We start from the raw sequence: 19986 nt of genomic DNA, 5'->3' as shown, positions 1-19986 counted from the left end.
ATTCAGTTATGTGTCTGTGTATCTGTTTGCCCTCAGGTTTATGTTTTGGTCCTCAGAGGTGGCTGGCAGCCTTCACAGAGCAGACCTCAGCGGTGTGGAAGTGAAGCTTCTGTTAGAGACGTCAGAGAAAATTGCAGCTGTGTCATTGGATGTGCTTGATAAACGGCTCTTTTGGATTCAGAACAATAGAGAAGGAAGTGATTCTCGTATTTGGTCCTGTGATTATGATGGGGGTTCTGTACATTTTAGCAAACATCTCACACAGTAAGTTTTGCTTTTGGTGTAAAATAAAACAATTGCTATTTGAAGTTTGTGGGATAAATTAATTTTACTTTTGTCGTCTAAACTGGTGTAGTGGTTTAGCACAGATTCTGGAGTCCAAAGGACTTGAGTTCAAGTCCCATATTTATTGTTTATTAGATGAGTGACTTGGGCAGGGTACCTGACTTCTCTCATCCTCAGTTTCCTTTAATGTGGATGTTGGAAGGTTGGGGGAACGAAAAGTGCCCACCGAACTGAGGTATCTTGAGATGGAAAAACAAGGTAGGCGGCTCCACATAATCAATGGATCAGTTTATTACAGGGTAACTTATAGGGTGAGATCAGGCAGACAATGATCTGGAAGAACTCGCAGCTGCACTCAGCATAGCCGAGGGGTCACTGGGACAATTTTACCGTTAACCGAGGGTATGGGGGTAAGTGCATTCCTCAGTCTAGATTTTGTGAATGGGTAACTAGTCTTATGGGTGCTGGAAATACTTCAGCGAAGGTTTACATTATTGTTTGGGGACTACTGAGCACAGAGGTCACCATATCCTAATGATTGTTAAATAATATCTATTTACTACAAAGCCTTTGACGATTGAGAAGTGATTTACCACACAGTATAGTCCCAGGTAGGCTCAGTAGAAAGACAGCAGGAACTGAACGGGCCCAAGATGGCTTCAGTTAAGCCAACAGCCATACAATGGGGATAATAATAGTACCTACTTCTTGGGGTTATTGTGAAGATTTAGTAAAGAAATGCCAATAAAAATAATTAACAGAATATTTGGCATATAATAAAATTTTCACATGCTGGTTATAGTTATTCTTTTTGGATTTATTATATCATATGTTTTGTGAAGTGTCTGTCTTTCATTTGATTTGCTGTCTTGCCAGCAACTGACTGTAGACTGGCAAGAGGCAGAAATTAGGCATATTAAATTGACAAAACCAGAAGTCTACTCTTATCCTGTTCTTATTTTCTTCCCTATTTTATTTTCATCACAAGTATGTGCTGAGTAGCAAAAGAATGAGGCAATGGATCTGGAGCTAGAAAATTATATCCTATTAATTCAGATTGTGGCTATATAAATAAAAATTTAAACTTAATATCTGTTTCTAACCCCAAATAAGAATCAGTTGAAAAGGTAGGTGATTAAGGGGAAGGTTACTAGCTCAGTAGTGGACTGCTTGCTTAGCATGCACGAGGGCCTGAGTTCACTCCCCAGTACCTCCATTGAAAAAAAAAAAGAAAAAGAAAAAGAAAAAAAAGGCAGGTGATTAAAATTCAGACAATAAATTGATATGAAGTGAAACTTTAATAAGCCCAGGAAGACATGCTCTGCCATTCTTTATGTTTTTTTTCCCCTGTCGTTTTTAGGCACAATTTGTTTGCAATGTCCCTTTTTGGTGATCGTATCTTCTATTCATCATGGAAAAAGAAGGCAATTTGGATAGCTAACAAGCACACTGGCAAGGATATGGTTAAAATTAACCTCAATCTATCATTTGTACCACCTGGTGGAATTAAAGTAGTGCATCCACTCGTCCAGCCCCAGGCAAGAAGTGCTGCTTCGGCCTCTGGTGAGTCATCTCTGACCTCAAGTAGGGCCTGGCAGAGTCCCCTCCTGTCCACTTCCTCAAGATAGACACTTAGTGTCTTGATTCCTCCCACTGCCTCACACCTAATTTCCAACCTACCACCAAATCCTTTCCATTCTACCTCCTAAATACATCTCAGATGTCTGTTTCCCTCCTCTACTGCCACCACCATGGTCCAAACAGCCAGCATATCTTGTCTGGCTTATTGTAGCAGCCACTTAATTAATCTTTCTGTTTTCTCCTCTTGCCTTTAAATAGGAACTCCGATCTATTAACTCCCCTGCTTAAAATCCTTCAAAAGCTTTTCTTTTGCATTTAGATTGAAATTTATCATTTTACCAGTCCTATCAATAACTGGCCAACTTGAGCTAGCATCCTTTCCTCCCCTCACTGACTCTAACCCAGGTTTTCCAAGAGTTCCTCAGACATGCAAGGCTTCTTCATGCCTTTGGGATTTTGCAGTCACTGTCTCTCTGCCAGACTCCTCTTCAGTCCTGAGCTTAAATGTCACGTCCTTGGATAGGTCGTCTGAGTAAAGTAGGCTCCTTCACCCCACATTTGCCTTCCAGTATACCCCTCATTGAACTCATCAAATGGATAGTTACATGTTACTTTGCTTTCTTTTTGATTTTCTCTCTCACTTGATTATAAATGCCATGCAGGCAGGGATCATGTCTGATGGACTGATTGATTGAGTGAATGATGATTTAAACCACCCTCTATTCAGTGGTTATGATTTATTTATAAAGAACTTTAGATAACATTAGTAAAATGAATGGATTAAATGAATCTAGTCATGGTCCTAAATTTCTACTTTCAAATGTAGTCTTCTCTGAATTCTGTTGGAGGATGGAGGAACCAAAAAGTACCCACTGAACTGAGGAGGCATTGTAAGATGGAAAAATGAGGCAGGTGGCCCCACATAATCAATGGATCAGTTTATTACAGGATAACCTACTCACAGGGCGGGATCGGGCAGACAGTGATTCGGAAGCACTCACAGCTGTACTCCACACTGCCGAGGGGCCATTGGGACCACTTTGTAGTTAACCGAGGGTATAGGGGTAGGGGGTAGAAACAGGATTTATCAGTGGGTAACTGGCCTTGGGTGCTGGGAATGTTAGGGAAGATTTTCATCATTGGGAACTAACAAGCATAGAGGCTACCTGGTCCTCATGATTGTTAACTAGAAAGCCCCTGATGACAGAGAAGTGATTCACTGTACAGCACAGTACTGAGGAGGGTCAGTGGAAGGACAGGAGAAACTGTCAGGGCCCAAGATGGTGTCCGTTATGTGAACAGCCATACAAATTCCTTTGCGTGTAATTTTTTTTAGGTAGGCTGCTTCCATATGGCTTATATCCCACATAAATGATGTCACAGTAACATCTGCCTTTATATAAACATTTTATTTTAAGAAGGCTTTAAGACATATTTAATTTTATCTGCAACTAGACTTGTGAGTTTCCAAAGCAAAGATGAAATTGTTTGTTCTCTTTTCTTCCTCATTGTTAGATGCCACTAGGTTTTGGTAATAGTGTGGGACATGATGGGGACTATGAGTCCCTCCCACAATTAGTATATAAATGCGTTTGCATGTCACTCCTGACAAGAGCTGTGGAGACCAAACAGGAGAACTGGCTTGAGATTGTCAAAGCGAGGTTAGAATCTAGGGGCAATTGGTATTGTTATTTCTTATATCCTCAGGCAATTAACTAATAGTATAAATGCTTTTTACCTGATTTCTTTAAAAACTTAGATAGAAACTATATTTTAACTTGTGTAGTGCCTACTTTCAATGCAAGAAATGAGAAACTGCCAAGAATAAAATAAATTCCAAGAGGTGAAGCATTTGTTCAGATAAGTTGTTTTTTAAAAATTAACTTATTTGAATTTATAAAGCAAGAACTGTGGGAAACAATTCAGTTGTGGCTTGCAGCACATTAAAGAGCAACAACTTCATGGCAAGACTATAAAATAGATGGTGACCATATTCCACACATAAAGGCAGTGAAGCTGATATACTGCCAGATACCTTCCAGGAGAAATTTTGACTCAAGCTCAAATACAACTCATTGTGCAAGTGGTGATGACTCACAACAAAATCAGAACCAACAACTACTGTGAATAAAGATTATTGAGTCTCATTCATAATAGTTATAGATATCATCATCATCATCATCGTCTCTTACATTTATATCTATCCTCATAGTTTCCAAAGTATTTTCATGGGCCTTATCTTATTGTGTAGCACAGGGAACAATATTCAATTATTCAATATCTTGTAATATACCATAATGGAAAAGAAGATGGAAAGGAATATATGTGTGTATATATATGTATAACTGAATCATTTTGCTGTACACCAGAAACTAACACAACAGTGTAAACCAACTATACTTCAAAAAAACAGTCCAGTCTCTTCATTTAATCAGTTCACAGGGCCCCCTTTTCATTTCTCAGCCTCCTCCCTCACCATTGTCTTTCCTCTTCTTTTTTTAAAAATGGTGGTACTGGGGATTGAACCCAGGACCTCATGCATGCTAAGTTCACACTCTACCACTGAGCTGTACCCTCACACCTCTCTCCTCACTTTCTGCTTCACAGTATGAGCTGCAGCCATCCTCAAAGCTTTGATTTCCTCCAAAGAGGCACACTTGCTCTCTCCCCCAGCCTCTTGGCATGCTCAGGAACATTCTTTCTCCTTCTCTGCACTGACTTGCTCTTTTCATCCTCTTATAAACGGCTCTGATGTCACCTCTTTCAGGAATACCTACCCTGACCTCCCTATGCTGAGCCTCAGTAGCTGTTCTCAGAGAACAGCAGACTTCCTCTGTCACAGGGCACTTACCATACCTTGCCGTAATTGTGTCTTCCTAAACTTCCGTAGTCCTATGAGGACAGAGAATATAACTCTCCATTGTAGTCCCAGTCCGGGGGAACATTTAATAAACAATAGTTGGAAAAAAAAAGAATTAAAAAACACACTTTGGCACCCTCTCCCCTAAGTAATACCATGAGGAAAAATTTCTAAGGATATTTAGTATCTGAGTACACGTTGCCTTCCTTACATGTTATGAGCCCTACCCTTGCGCTTGGCCAAAATGCTCCCTTTTGTGTATTATGAGTACATCCCAATGTTTTAAATCAATTTTCTCTGCAGCAGGTCTTTGCAGCTTAACTCTCACTACGCTCCAGAGCCTTTTTCTTATTTCTTTCAATTAACTGGTCTAGGTTTCAGGAAAAAGGTCTGGGCTAGAAGTAATAGATTTGGCAGAGACATGGGCTGCTGCATGTGCTGCAGTAAAATAGGAAAATAGCCCAGGTTGTATTTCTCTTAGAAAGAATAGTAATGCTCTGGGCTTTTCCTACATTGTCTCATTTGATCTTCATAACAACCCTACAAATTAAGTGTGGTTATTAGTACCATTTTATAGATTAAAAAGCTGAGGTTCAGAGATGTCACAATTGCTTGTTCAAGGTCACACTGGGGCAGACTTGGGATGTGAACCCAGGCAGACTGACACCTTGCTGCCTCCCAGCTACATTCTCACTATTGTCTATCATTTCATATCTTAGATTTGCCTTAATTGCTTTGGAAAAACTTGTAATTTGGCATCTTCTTGTCTATGCATGGCCTCCTGGTGATTAAAAGCTTCAGTTTGCACAGGTCATGGGGCCAAAACTTTATTTCACTCTCTTCTAAAAAATGTTTTTCATTTCAGGAACTCAGAAAATCAACTTTTCCCTCTCCCCCCACCTCCGGCCCCCGCCCCGGCCACCCCCCCACGTTCCTCCCCTGGCTACCTGAAAAGAGACACAGACTTGATCTCACGTTTTTGTTGGCAGGATTAAACTTATTAGGCAGCAGTGCTCTCCTGGCTGCCCTGACACCCATACTATTACTGTCGTCCTTCAGTATCTGTGGGGATATATTCTAGGACTCTTGCCCAGCTAAAATCTGAGGATGCTCAAGTCCCTTATATAAACTAGTATAGTATTTGAATATTACCTAACATTGTCCTTTATACTTTAAATTGTCTCTGTATTGCTTTAATACCTAACACAATGTAAATACTAAGTAAATAGTTGCTGACACAAGGTAAATTCAAATTTTGCTTCTTGGAACTTCCTGGGTATTTTTTTTTAAAGCATATTTTCCATCCATGGTTGGTTGAATCTGTAGATGTGGAACTCATGGATACAAAAGGCAGACTGTATATGAATCTCACAGCCAGAGAGGGAACTTCTCTGCATACAATATTAATGACATTATTTCAAGCTCAACTTCTGGGGATTTTGCAACGAGTTTAACTGCTCACACAGATGTTCTTTTGTAAAAGGTGCAAATAATTTGCTTTCTTCTGTAATTCTTTAAAATGTAGATTCTGATTTTAAGCTTGTAAGAGACTTTCAAAAGTATATTCTTTGGAAAGTGAAGGACATTTATCATCAACACCATTTAAAATACATTGCATTCATTTCATGCACAAAAATATTGCTGAATTTCTTTAATTCTGAGAGTTCCTGAGGGAAAATTGGCTCCACCTAACAATGTACCTGCTCATGGAAGTGACTCGTGTAGTTAAAGCTGCCCATTTAAATACTTTTAAATACTTGGAATGGCTCTTTGTCATTTTTCTATCTTTCTTGCTGTCGTCTCTCGCTTCTTGCTGGTTTCCATATACCTGGCTGTAGCTTCTGTTTGTTTTCTGAGGCTTTTCCCTGCCATTTGTTTGTTGAGAAATCCAGATTGTTTGTCCCTTAGAATTTTCCACATTCTGGATTTTGCAGATTCTGTCCCTATGATTTCATTTAACATGATTCTGTGTTTCCTATAAACTGGTTGTTTTGGCCTGGAAGCCTGGTAAGATTCAGATTTTTTTGCAAGAGTGCTTTGCAGATGGTACTGCAGGTAGTACGATATGCTTCCTAGTAACCACACCAGAGGGCGTGTAGTGGCTGGTTCTCCGCTTTCTTTGTGGTGGTCAAGATTCATCAGTGGTTCAGATGTTGCCAGCCTGGTCCATCTATTGTTGAGGTTCCTATCAGCCTTTCACATAATGGCTTTATAAGCGATTAATTATCCTTGCCTAGAGCTGTTTTTTCATTAGAGGTTCAAAGTCATGACAATCTAAGTCTATCATTGCTTATGCCTTCATTAGCTGAAGAACTTTTCCACATCAGCTATGTGATTTCCCTAAGAAGGATCTTTTATAGGAAAGATAGACTAAGTGCTTAATCTAATCTCTCCCTCAATTTATCTGTTTTCAGAATAAAGGGTTAGTGTATTCTCCAAAGGTGACCTTTAAAAGAAAATCTTTATAAATTCAAAGATGTAAAAATATTTGATGTTTTTATTCATTGCAGTTACTATCATTTTCACACTCAAATTTTGCTGTCTTTCTCCAGGAGAGGCCCTGATGTAAGGCTTCTAGTCTTTGTGGGAAAGATGAACAGTAACTAGCCCTTTGGTGGTTTGGAATCCTGGGCTAAGGCTTTGTCTGGGCCCAGCAGGAAAGAACACTGGACTCATGTAGCCTCTCCTGCTATCAGGGAATGCAGTGGGGATGGGGATGCTGACAATGGGAATGGAGGCCTTGGGTTTCCATCTTTGTGCTGTGGGCACGAAGTAAGAAATGGGTGTGAAATAAGGAAAGACTGAGTGGGCCTGAGGGGCTCTTCTGAGAGTGAAAAGCATTTATTTTAACTGCTCAGAAGCTGTCAATCTGTTTCCTTTCTGATTCTTAGGGAGGTTTAGATGGATGAGGATACCAAGTAGCTGAATTCTGGCCAAGTAATTTGTTTTTACTTTAATTAGGAATTCCAATAGCACAAAATAACCATTCTTGTAGTTTCTTCCTTCTTATTTTCTATTAATGAAGAATAAGCTTCTATATTATACAGTTTGGGAAGTTTTTTGAGGGAATCACCTCCCTCAAAAACTTCAGGGAACTCACTAATTGAAAAAGGCAATAAATAAAACAAAAATTAAGGGCATTTACAAAAAATATGTCATATATTTATACACAATTTTATATATAGATACAGTTATATATATATCATGTATAATAAAATATATATTTTCTATAAAAACCCATAGTTATATATATGTAAGTATACATATATACACGAACACATACACACATATTTACATATATATATTAAAGAGATGGGGGTCTATCATTGAAGACTTGAGCTTGAGTCCCAGTCCTACCCCTTATTACCTAAATTTGAATCCTTAAGATACTACTTCCTAATCTGTAAAATGGAAGACAATAATTACTCTGCATAGCTCAAGGGCTTGTTATGAAAATTACATGCAATAACGTAAGTGCTTTATAAAATGTTATTCAAATTGTTTAACTATCAGGAGTGCTAAATATTTAGTTACAAGAATGATTAAAGTGAATGAGTTCAAATGGAAGAGGTGAGAAAGGCTTTGATGATGAGGTGAGTCTTACCCTGAATTTGAGGTAGGAAAAAAGGTATGATCCTTGGAAAGAAGCAGGCTAGGGAATCCCATGTGCATTGTTTCGGAACTGGGCTGGGGTAAAATCTATAGTTTGCTTGGCTGTAGCAGAGCTCATGAGAGCTTGTGTATTGGGCAGTTATTGAGGGCACAGTTGGTGGTGGACATTAAACTCCATGATTAGGAGCTTTAATTTGACCTCAAAGGTAATTAAGCCCCACTGCTGGGCTCTGGGAAGGGGTGTTATCTGAGGTCAGCAGCAGCATTCTGAGTGCTGGCTTTAGCCTAATTTGAAGCTAAAGAACAGCAGAAGATTAAGGGGATTAAACGAAAATATAGCCCTCAATCCTCTGTTTCACCACTTCCTAAAATGACCTTTTAAGTGTTTAGTGTTTGAATTCAGGTCACATTATCAGCATAACCACTCAGAGAATAGTGATTGCTTTCTTGCCTATGTTCATCATTGAACAGTAATGTATGTTGTTAATGAGTATTATTAAAACCATCAGCAGTGTGGTATAGTGGAAAGAGGACTGACCAACTGTTTGAGTCCTAACTCTGAGGTTGACTGGATTTTCAAGGAGAAACCAAATAAAGGTGTTAAATAGCAGGTTTCATGATGACAGGTCTTTGTGTGTGTATTCCAGATGTTTGTAGCACACCTGTGTTGTAAAAGGCACAATGTCTGGTGCTATTGGGACTAAAAGTGTGAATGGGATACAGGCCTTATTCTCAAAAGCTTATTGACTAGTGAAAAAGAGATGCATATATATCTAATTGTGATGATGATGGTGATGGTGATGATAAGAACACACAAAAGAACAGGTACGAGGTAGTAGAAAAATACAAAAAAAAAAAAAAAAGAGAGGGAGAGATAAGTAATACTGCATCTAGGTGAAGAGCAGAGCAATTCCTGTACCCTAGACACTACTTGCTGTCTTCATGAGTCAGTTTGAATCTCCATTAATTCAGGTTCAAAAATCTTTAGAGGTATGAACTTAGAGGAATTTACCAAACATCTGATTCTGTATAGAACCATCATCATCATCATCATTATTATTTTTGATGTGAGGGATCTCAGAGAATATCTACTTCGACCCTTTTATTTCATGAAAACTGAGGTCAAAGAGATAAAGTGATTTCATGTAAAAGGCAGACTCAAGACAGAGCTCAGTTTCCCAATTTTTAATGCAGTGGTCAGTCATCTATCATTCTGGGTTTGGAAAGATTTTTAAAAGGGATACTTACAGCAAGCATAATCCCTCAATTTTTGGGTTACCTCAAGAAAGTGGTAGCACTTTGGTGCTATTAAAAGACCAAATCATATGGTAAAAAAGAATATGAAAATGAATATATGTATGTTCATGTGTGACTGAAGCATTATGCAGTACACTAGCAATTGACACAACATTGTAAACTGACAATACTTCAATTAAAAAAAAGACCAAATCAGACGTTTCTGAATTTTTGTTGTTCATTTGAAAACATTATAAAAATGACAGTTAAAACGATTATATGCTCTTTTGTTAGAAGTTTGCAGTAAGTGCATTTTGTCTCCAATACATTTTCAAGTTCCTACCTTTAGATACTTACTTTAAATATTTAAGGTCATCTCACTTTTAATTTTCTTAATTATAAAATTTTGATATGTGAAGCATGTAGGAACATGAGAAACAATGTAACTAAACATGTGCAATTGGCATAAAAACTGTGGACAAGAAACAAAACTTTTGGAATCAATATCCAAAAATTATCCAGTGCAAATCTTAACTGAGTTAGCAGGTAATACTGTGATGGTATTAAATAATTGGCAAGATTGACTGTGCATTAATTCTGTCAAGAGATCTGAATAAACAAGTTTAAAATAACTAAGGAACTAATACAGACTAGCGAAAAGGAGGTATTCGTAACTGAGATGTAAGTGGGCTGTTCCTTTAGTACCTTAGGCCGATATTTCTCCAAGTGTGGTGGGAAGATTCCCAGTATCAGAATCATTCCAGATTCTGGTAAAAAATGAGCCTTTCCCTTGATTTATCAAATCAGAATCTCTAGAGGGTAAAATGTCCCCCAGGTGGTCTCGATGTATATTAGGAGGAATATTTTCAAGGGTGTAAGAATATGTTTCTACTGTGTGATGCTGTTATTGGTCAAGAAAAGAGTTTAATGACTTGAAATAGAAGGAAACGGGTAGAGTCAGAGTGGGGAGATAAACAGAGACCAGAGAAAGGAACCTACATGGAGAATGGTCTCAGCCTCTTGCACTGCTGTGCTCAGGCTCTTGCTGGCTTGTTTCTTGTGCCTTTCACAGCTCGGCCGTATTTCAGCAGTCCTTCTCCTAGGACTGTGGCTCTTCCCATGATACTCACAGGCTCTCACTGATCTCAGCTCTGCCAGGGCTCTGGGTCCTAGACCCCAGACTTCTTCCCTTGCTATCACCCATTACCGGAACCCTGGCCTGCATCTCCATGCATCTTGAGATCTGCCCTCAGACTCATGCTTATCTCTATTTCCCAGAGCATTTTACAACGTCATTGTTAAAATTGGCAAAAAATAAGAAGGAGCAAAATTTGAACAGGGATATACGTACTACTGGTTTAGCCCTTGACTCTGGCTCTGAAAATCAAAGGTACCAAGTTGGCCATTTGTTGTTCAATGTATTTGGCTAATTTAACCTCAGCACGTACCTTACCGAGCAGATCTTACTCTTCACCCTGGAAAACATGGAATGCTGGCAGCAATAAACTCAGAAATCTGGGGATAAGACCTATGGCAATGTTATATATTGTCTGAAGGATATTTGTTCTTTACATAAGACCCTAAAAACAGATACAGTTCTGACCTAAAATATTATACTTAATTCTGACCTAAAATATTATACTTAAAAGATGTTCCTAGTTTTGCAGCTTTTTTATTTTGCTTCTTAAATAGATATTTCATTTTCAGCATTTGTTTATGTGTCTTATCTATTCTTTAAATAAATACACACACATACATACATACATACTTTTAATAAAACTAGATCAAAAAGAAAAAGCTAGTAAGTTGTGCTTAGTATTTGTAGGATACTAATGCCATACCCAAGGAATGGTGTTTCTGGCTAATTAGGATGTCCTATCCTGAAAGATATTGTAGGAGAAATACAATTAGAGAAATAAATGGGCTTCAGAAAGCTGAGTAAGCTGGGCTAATGTTTGACCCTAGAGCAGTGCCACCACCGTGAGACAACACACCTGTGGATGTCACAGGGAGATTAGAGTTCTTAAGAATTATGAAAGAAACATGCATTGTCATTGTCAAAACACACCTCCACTCCAAATGAACAATTTTTTTTTCTTTTAGATCAGAAACTCTGCAAACTGCAGAAAGGAAACTGTAGAGGCAGCATGTGTGGGCAAGAGCCTAAGTCCCGTTTGTGCACGTGTGCAGAGGGATACGCTTTAAGTCAAGATGGAAAGAACTGTGAAGGTAATGTGTGGTTGCTCTCTGAAGCAAGGACAGCCCACCTGAGCCCATGGTTGTTCTTCAGTGGGCCATCCAGAGCCTCAATGTAAAGCCAATGTCAAGTTTCTCCCTTTGGTTCCCCCAGAAAGGCAATTTTATTTTTCCCCAATTTTAAAGCCTTTGTAATACTTTCAGGTCTCCTTTTATTAAATTTTATGTTTTATTGAAGTATAGTCGATTTATAATGTTGTATTCAGGTCTCCTTTGTATCTTGTGTTCCTAGATCATGTACTTTCTAAGGCTGCTCAGGGATTGATATAAGGAAGGAATTCCCTGAGTGGACTCCATGGACCTCTGTGGGTTTGACTGTGTGCAGAATGTCAGTATTTTCAAATTTTTTAGGGGAGTAGTTCCATAGCTCTCATAAGATCCTCAAAGAGTGTGTGACTCCTGCATCTCACTGCATAACCATCTGGTAGGAATCTTAAGAAACTGCACCAGGGCTGGTTATCTTGGGGTCCTCCTATTTGGAGACTCCAGGCCCAATGTAATGACCCAAGGAGAAATGCCGTGTCCTTTCTCCTGGGAGGTCCAGTGAGTTACTCATGAACCTAATGGCTGCAGCATACATTCAGTGGAACTAGTTGGAGCAAGATTTCAGGTAAACCTGGCATCTGCCTGTTCATTGTAGTCCCTGCTTACATGGGACTAGTGGGCGAGAGCCATAGCTTAGAACAGTGACCTGGAAGGCTGGGGTTTAGTGAAAGTAAAACTACTGGGGAATGTCCCCACACTCAGGTGAAGGGCCCCTGTCAGCACTGAGAAGGCTGAAGAGCAGAGCAGGGGATGTCCCATTCCTGTCAAGAACTTCCTAGAGTCCTTGGCTTAAATGGCTGTATCTTTTCGGGGGAATTAGTACTTTTTTATCCCAAGGGTAATTCTAATATGAAAATCTGTATTTGAAAGTATAAACAGTGACAGTGTAAACCGAGGTTTTCATGATAATTGAACTGACCTCTTTCACCCATTGTTAGAGTAACAAAAACAGCCTTGCCAGTCAGTTACAGCAGATACAAGTGTGAGGTGCCCTAATTTTTGCTGATTTATTACTGATATTACAATTCATTTTCAAAAATAACATTTCAGAAAATGTTTTGCTGTTGTCATTGTGTAGATGTCAACGAGTGTGCCTTTTGGAATCACGGCTGTACTCTTGGATGTGAAAACATCCCTGGATCCTATCACTGTACATGCCCTGTAGGATTTGTTCTGCTTTCTGATGGGAAACGGTGTCACCGTAAGTCACAAGTATTTACTGCATGATTTCCTTCATTTTCACTGATGTTTCTAAGGTGGCCACAGTCTGGGTTGGTGGTCTTTGATCAACAGTATGCATCAAAATTACCTCAGGGTTTTATTTTATTTTGCTTTTTAAAACATGAATGACTGGGCTCTACCCTAGATCTGTTAAATCAAAACCTCCAAGGTTAGGAAATAAGCATGCATTTATATATTTTACTGTTTGTTTATCCATATTTTATTATATTTCATTATATATCTCTGAAAGATAAGCACGTAAGAAACACAACCGTGATACATTATTATATCTAAAAAACTAGCTGTAATTCCCTAGTACCATGTAATACCCAGCCAGTTTTCAGGTATAACCACAATACCATTATCAGAACTTAAAAAGTTAACAGTATTCCTAGTAACAGCAAACACTAGTCAGTATTCGAATTATTAAAAGAATATTTAACGGTTGATATGTTTGGCTAAGTATCCAAACAAGCTCCATGTGTTGTATTAGCTTGATACCTCTCTCTTTTATCCTATGGATTTACTCTCCTCTTTTTTTCCCCTTGCAACTTTTACAGAAGAAACCATATTTTTCCTGCAGTTTCTCACACTCTGGATTTAACACACCTAAATGTCCCTGTCCTTCTGCAAACTTGTAGTTAGATCTAAAGCCTTGATCAGATTCAGCTTTGAAATTTTGTCAATAATACTTAATAGGTGTGTTTATTCTTCCATCAGGAGACACATAACATCTGGTGGTTTCTCTTTCTGTCATCCGTTATAAAGTTCCCAATGGTCCTTCTTTTTCAAGACAGTTTTACTGAGGAAAAAATACGCATGATTTACTTTTCACCAGTCCTTTCTGGCATTCTTCTAACGATATTAGAATCACCTGGGTCAGTAATAGCCAGCGTGCATGTTACCGACCGTCCTGCATCCATCCCAGCAAGGGTCCTCCTGCCCGGCGTCCGTCGGGCCAATAGAAGGAGACCAAGTTCTGTGCAGAGGCAAAGGGAAGATATTTTTTGATTTAGGAATAAAGAAGCGCCAGCACATGCTCTCTCCGAAAGGCGCCAACAGGGCTGCCTTATACGGATCTCCTCAGCTCGGGAGGGTGCGGAGTTCTCGCGAGACCAGGCGCAGCTGCGCCTCTCAGCTCCAGATCACAGCGCAGGCAGAGCGTCTCCGCAAACGCCTGGTGCCGCCATCTTGGTTGGAGGTGTGCACAGCTGCTCCGCGCCCGGTCCCGACGTGAGGTGTCTCTGCCGCCTCCAATCCGATGTCTTAGGCGGAAGACCTTTGCACACGGCACTCGCCACAGGCAAGTGAACCGAGACTAAGCCCAAAGAAGAGGTTGGGCCTTATCACGTAAATTCTGTCTTTTCCCGAGGACCCCAGTGGGCAGGGCCGGTGACTTGCATACCCTGTAGTATTTTCCACATGCTGTGCCAAATTCAGTATTATTGCCACTGCAAGGATGGGCGGCATGGTGTAGTACTCTGTTTCAGATTCCCTCAAGGCTGGGCATTTTTTGGCAAGGATGGACAGTTTCCCTTTGCCTTGTCTGAACATTTTCCTGTACCCACAATACTTACTTTCCACTTTTTATAAGGAGTCGGAACTTAGAGTTGATGATTCCAGGGACTTTTTTTGTTTTATGAGGGGGAGGTAATTAAGTTTATTTTTTATTTATATTTGGAGGAGGTGTTGGGGATTGAACCCAGGCCCTCGTGCATGCTAAGCATGCCCTCTACCACTTGAGCTATACCCTCCCCCTTCCAGGGGCTTTTTTTGTCTTTTTTTCTTCCGCAATTTTTCTGTCTTAGATGTGGGACCCGCCTCAACCAAGAGCAGGTGCCAAGACAGCTGGGAGCGAGAAACAGCCCAATGGTCTTTCAGGGGATGGTTGTAGCAGCCATAACACTCGTTTTCTAGATCCATTATTTAATCAAGAGTTTCGAATGGTGATATATAGTTCTAATATTTCTTTTAAATTATTAATTGTAATACCTTTATGAAGAGATCTTTTCTCATGAACTGTTTGATTACCCCAACATACAATTTTTACAGTTAAGGCAGGCTGAATGTTGAATTTTTTTTTCTTTGTTTACTTATATTTAGAATAATGGGTTTGTTCCTTAACACCTTCTTAGGGTGGCCAGTTTTTTTTTTTTAAGTATTATTATGAACGCCTAGATTTTTAAAAACATTTTTAATATGTTTCAATCCACTGCAGTTGTTATTCTTACTGATGAGCAAATTGTCTCCTCTTTGGCTGGTGGAGCCTCTTCAAATGGGTTCCTGATGCCAGTAGTCTTTGATAGTTTCCTCTTACCTGGTAGGACATATATTCCAGGCTCCTCTTGTACATTCTGTAATCTAGACCTAGAACCAACAATCTCTCAAGGCCACTGCTTCCTTTTGTTGAGAAATTGTATTTAGATAACGTAATTTGCTACAAAGTTAGTCTTTGTTTCTGGGCCTTTTGGGGCATCAGAACTAGGAATACACTTTTAAAAAAGAGAAATACATTATGTGTTCATATGGACATTCTCAATTCAAATTTAGGATTACATATTCAGATACTTTCTTATAGATTTCTTATTGATTGTACCAACATAGCTAAGTAGAAATAAATGTTTAAAATCATGTATATTGTCTATCACTGATTCAGAGATGATGGGGAATGGGTTTGTCTGGGTCATTTGTGCTTGGGAAACAAGGAACAGAAAAATGTGATGGCTGGTAATGAATTTCTTGGAAATTGCCCACTACCTTTGTGACTGTCTATGGAACTTTCCCTTCATCTAATACAATGTGGTTTACCAATGGGCAGGTACACTCAAGTGCTTGATGTTAATGCGTTACAGAGTCCACCATGTGCCAGGCAGGACACACATAATTTCACTTGACTGTCAAAACTTCAAGAACTTCTGTGGTATATATTTTATTTGGAATTTATTTTGATGTATGGTGTAGGGTAGGGATTTAAATTTTACCTCAAATCATTACTCAGTTATTTCTCTACCATTTACGGGATGATCTTTCACATTCACAATTATTTAAAATGCCTTTATCATATGCTGTATTCTTACATGTGCTTGAGTCTTTTCTAAAACAAGGTTTCTGTATAGTTCTATTATCCTCTTGGCCTATTCCTGCACTCATTACCCACTGTTGTAGTTCTTTGACCTTCATAATACATTTTAATATTTGTTTAGAGCCGCTCATTCTCTTTCTACACCTAACCACAGTCATACAATGTTTTTAGTTTTCTTACACATACAATTTGTTTTCCAGAGGAACTTGAGAATCATTTTCCCAAGTTCCATTTAAAATATTTTGGAATTTTGATGATAATAACTTTAAAAGTATTGTTTGACAGAAAAGAAGCTTTGAGAAAACTAGAGTCATTTTCCAGAATTAGAAATCTTTAATTTTTTTAGATTTGAAATTTTTTTCTTTATTTTTTTTATCTCCACTGCCACAGCAATTCATAAATGTTTGATCTTTATTTAACTTACTCACTTCAGGATATTATTTTTGAAATTAGCAATTGATTTTACTAAATTTCCACATATCTGATTTAACACTAATCTTGACCTTATTTTTCATTAATTAGAACTAATTTCCTGCCCAAACAATGTATCTGAATGCAGCCATGACTGTGTTCTGACATCAGATGGTCCCATATGTTTCTGTCCTGAAGGCTCAGTGCTTGAGACAGATGGAAAAACATGTACTGGTAAGTTTATTTATCTTTCACTAGTTTGAAAACACTCATTTTCTAAGTGACACCTAAAAATTGCATCTACTGATAAAGGAGAATAGATTTTCCAACATTACGTGTTGAAAGATACTTGCCTAAAGTATTAACATATTGATTTAAATAGGATTTTGGGGTTTTTTGTTTGTTTGTTTGTTAATTTTTAAGTAGTATAGTGATAATGAGCAAGAACTTCAAAGCTGGACAGCCCTGAGGTAGCATCACCAGTTACTGGCAGTGTTGTTTTGGACTAGTTACTTGCCCTCTTTTGGTCTATTTCCTTGTCAGTAGAGGTTAATGATACCTGCCTCCTGGACTTGGGGCCAGTATTAAACAAGATAGTGGATTTGGGATGCTTAGCCTGTTCCTTGCACTTGTAAATACCTCTCTACTTTTATCTTCATAGACACTTAAGCATATAGAGGGAAGGTTGTAACTCAGAATTAGTGGAAGAGTTATATGTGACTTTTTGTTTCTTTTTCATAAAAAAAGCAAAAGAAGTCAAGAGACCAAATATCTGAGAGAAAAAAAATATGCTAATCACTAGGAAAAGTTAGACCAGCTGCCAGACTCATCAAATGCATTTCTTATTCCAGCCAGGTGCCAGTATACTTGTTCACAAACTCAAAGATAGAGCAGGAAGACAAGGGCCATTGGGATATGAAGGGTTAACATTCAAGATGTCAGTTTAAATGAAGAGAAAAAAAATGTCAGGTTATAGGGAGGTTAGAGTATAGTGACATTTTCCTCCTAATCTCTGACAAATAAACTTGATTGCAGCAGTATGAATGATTGTGGAAATGGTTTTAGAAATCAACATATATTAGGTTCACTTCAGTCTTTTGATGAAAAATTGATACAGTTTTGCATGACATACCATCATTATCAAGTAATTGTTTTTGGTAGGCTGTTCATCACCTGATAATGGTGGATGTAGCCAGCTCTGCATCCCTCTCAGCCCAGTATCCTGGGAGTGTGGTTGCTTTCCTGGATATGACCTACAGCTGGACAAAAAGAGCTGTACAGCGTCAGGTTAGTGCTGTGAACGTTTGAAAGTGCATCTCTGCAAAAAGATTATGTGAAAATGTTTTATTTAGAAAGAGTATTAAATTACTTTTGGCTTCTGCATATAAAGTCTGATCTTTTACTTTTGGAAATGGAAAACAAAATACATTGTAAATATAAATAATAAATTATTATCATATAAATAATAATTGAGGAATATTTTGAAGTTAATTAGCATTGAGCAAAAATTTGGTACAACATCAAATATGACATTAATGTGTATATGAAAGTCATAACCGGAATAGTCTTAAAACATGTTATAATTGAGGCATTTGTTGATTGATTTGATTTTCATGTCCAGTGAATATAATAATAATCATAATACTTTGACAAGTTCGGTCCTTTTCATGACAAAATTCAATATGAATTGTGTGCCTCAACTATTTTTTTCATCTTGTGATACTACATCTCTTGTGTCCTTCAGTAGCCTTGGAAATCTGAGATCTATACAAAGTTAATTTAATCTCCCCTGGATTTCATTACACCTGTAATCTGGGATAACATAATGATGAGCCTGCAGAACTTGCCTTACTCAGACCCCAGTACTCTTAACTTCTCAGAGCCTTAGTGAATGTAGCATAATTCGAGCTCTGAAAATTATCAGGGTTCTTGTTATTAACTCACATAATCATACTTCCATTTCAGAAGTGCCCAGGCCAGAGAAAGGTATTTATTTGGACATGAATTAATACTATCTGCTAATATTAATGTCTTAGTATCTCTGAATCAAAGAGATTACAGCACTAAGACTTGCATCATTTAGCTAAGATGTTTGTTATTTAATACTGGTTCTTTCTGTAAGTAGTTTGCATTTTAAAAGCGGGCACCTAGACAAGGTGGAAACCAGTGATGAAATTCTGGCCATATTTTACCTCATAGAAAAGAAGGTCTTCTTGCTTATCTTAACCTCCACCACACTGGTGGGAAATTAAGAAAACAAGTCCACTAGAAATTAAGGAAGAGGGTGCAATGAATGAGAAGAGTCAGAAGTGCTTTTCGGATTCCAAGGCATATGTTAAATGCAGCCATATTTGAATTTGGTTACCAGGACCAGAGCCTTTTTTGCTTTTTGCCAATTCTCAAGATATTCGACACATGCGTTTCGATGGAACAGATTATGGAACCCTGCTCAGCCAGCAAATGGGAACGGTTTTTGCCCTAGATCATGACCCTGTGGAAAATAAGGTATGATTTTGCTGCTTGGATAGATGTGCTTGTGCTTTAAGGACAGAATAGAGGATTTTATCCTAACAGATGACCCGGGCTACTTGAGAAGCCTCTGCTAAGCTCAGAATGATTAGGAAAAGAAAAAATTTAATATAGATAATGAAACATCATTTCAGAAAACTTTGAGGATGTTTCTCTTACCATAACCCAGCCTTGGTCCTTGATGTGATTCAGCCATTTTATAGGGGATGACTGAGCAGGATCTGAAGTTTAGTTTCCTCTTTAGAGGTGACAGTGGAAAGCTAGCACAGTGCCATACACGTAGGAGGAGCTCCATAAATCGATTTTTATCTATTTGCTGTTAGTGGGGCAAGTGGGAGGTTGGGGTGCAGCGTAGGAAGTAATTTGCATTTAGTACATGTCATCAAGGGAGGGAATTCAGTGACCTCCTAACCATGAAAATCAAGAAATGTCCCTAAGTTGTGTGGCTCATGGATGAATGGCAGTCTAACACAACGTTATTTACATAGTAATTTTACATGAATTTTTTTTTGAACATTAGAATTTCTGTTATCAACCCAGTCAGCTGACCATTTGGTCTTTAATTTCTTAGTTATATTTGCACTAGGTTAGAATGTGCTTGAAATGATATGTACTGTGTCTTCTGGAGATTAATCACCCAATAATTATAAATTTACAGTTATTAATCTCCATAATTATTTAGTTATTACTAAATACTACATTAATTCCTAGAATTTCAAACTTTGTGTTTTCGTTTCTTCTTGTCTTTGACGCATTCTGGTAAATACCTGGTAAATGGCCAAAATAGACAGAGTGAAGCAAATTGATTCTGTGTTTAATTGGTATGGATTCATAGCCAAATATAATTATTTTTGCAAATAGAAGTTTT

General features: G+C 38.3%; 1 protein-coding gene across 3 annotated transcripts in view; it reads left to right on the top strand.

Annotated features, from left to right (window-relative positions):
• The window catches only part of EGF (epidermal growth factor), an 84514-nt gene that overhangs the window by 22929 nt on the left and 41599 nt on the right, over window positions 1-19986 (top strand). For all 3 annotated transcript variants that reach the window (XR_010379334.1, XM_010981086.3, XM_010981085.3), the window contains exons 4-10: window positions 37-264; window positions 1646-1848; window positions 11678-11803; window positions 12954-13076; window positions 16701-16823; window positions 17751-17876; window positions 18958-19094. Coding sequence is in view for 2 of the 3 variants with exons in the window: in XM_010981086.3 (XP_010979388.1) it covers window positions 37-264; window positions 1646-1848; window positions 11678-11803; window positions 12954-13076; window positions 16701-16823; window positions 17751-17876; window positions 18958-19094 (1066 nt within the window). In the remaining variant the exon portion in view is untranslated. The remainder of the gene's footprint in view (window positions 1-36; window positions 265-1645; window positions 1849-11677; window positions 11804-12953; window positions 13077-16700; window positions 16824-17750; window positions 17877-18957; window positions 19095-19986) is intronic.

This window comes from Camelus dromedarius, chromosome 1 (assembly GCF_036321535.1).
Source record: "Camelus dromedarius isolate mCamDro1 chromosome 1, mCamDro1.pat, whole genome shotgun sequence".
Lineage (NCBI taxonomy): Eukaryota > Metazoa > Chordata > Mammalia > Artiodactyla > Camelidae > Camelus > Camelus dromedarius.
The sequence above is the reverse complement of the archived record's forward strand: the minus strand, read 5'-3'. Positions and strand labels throughout refer to the sequence as shown.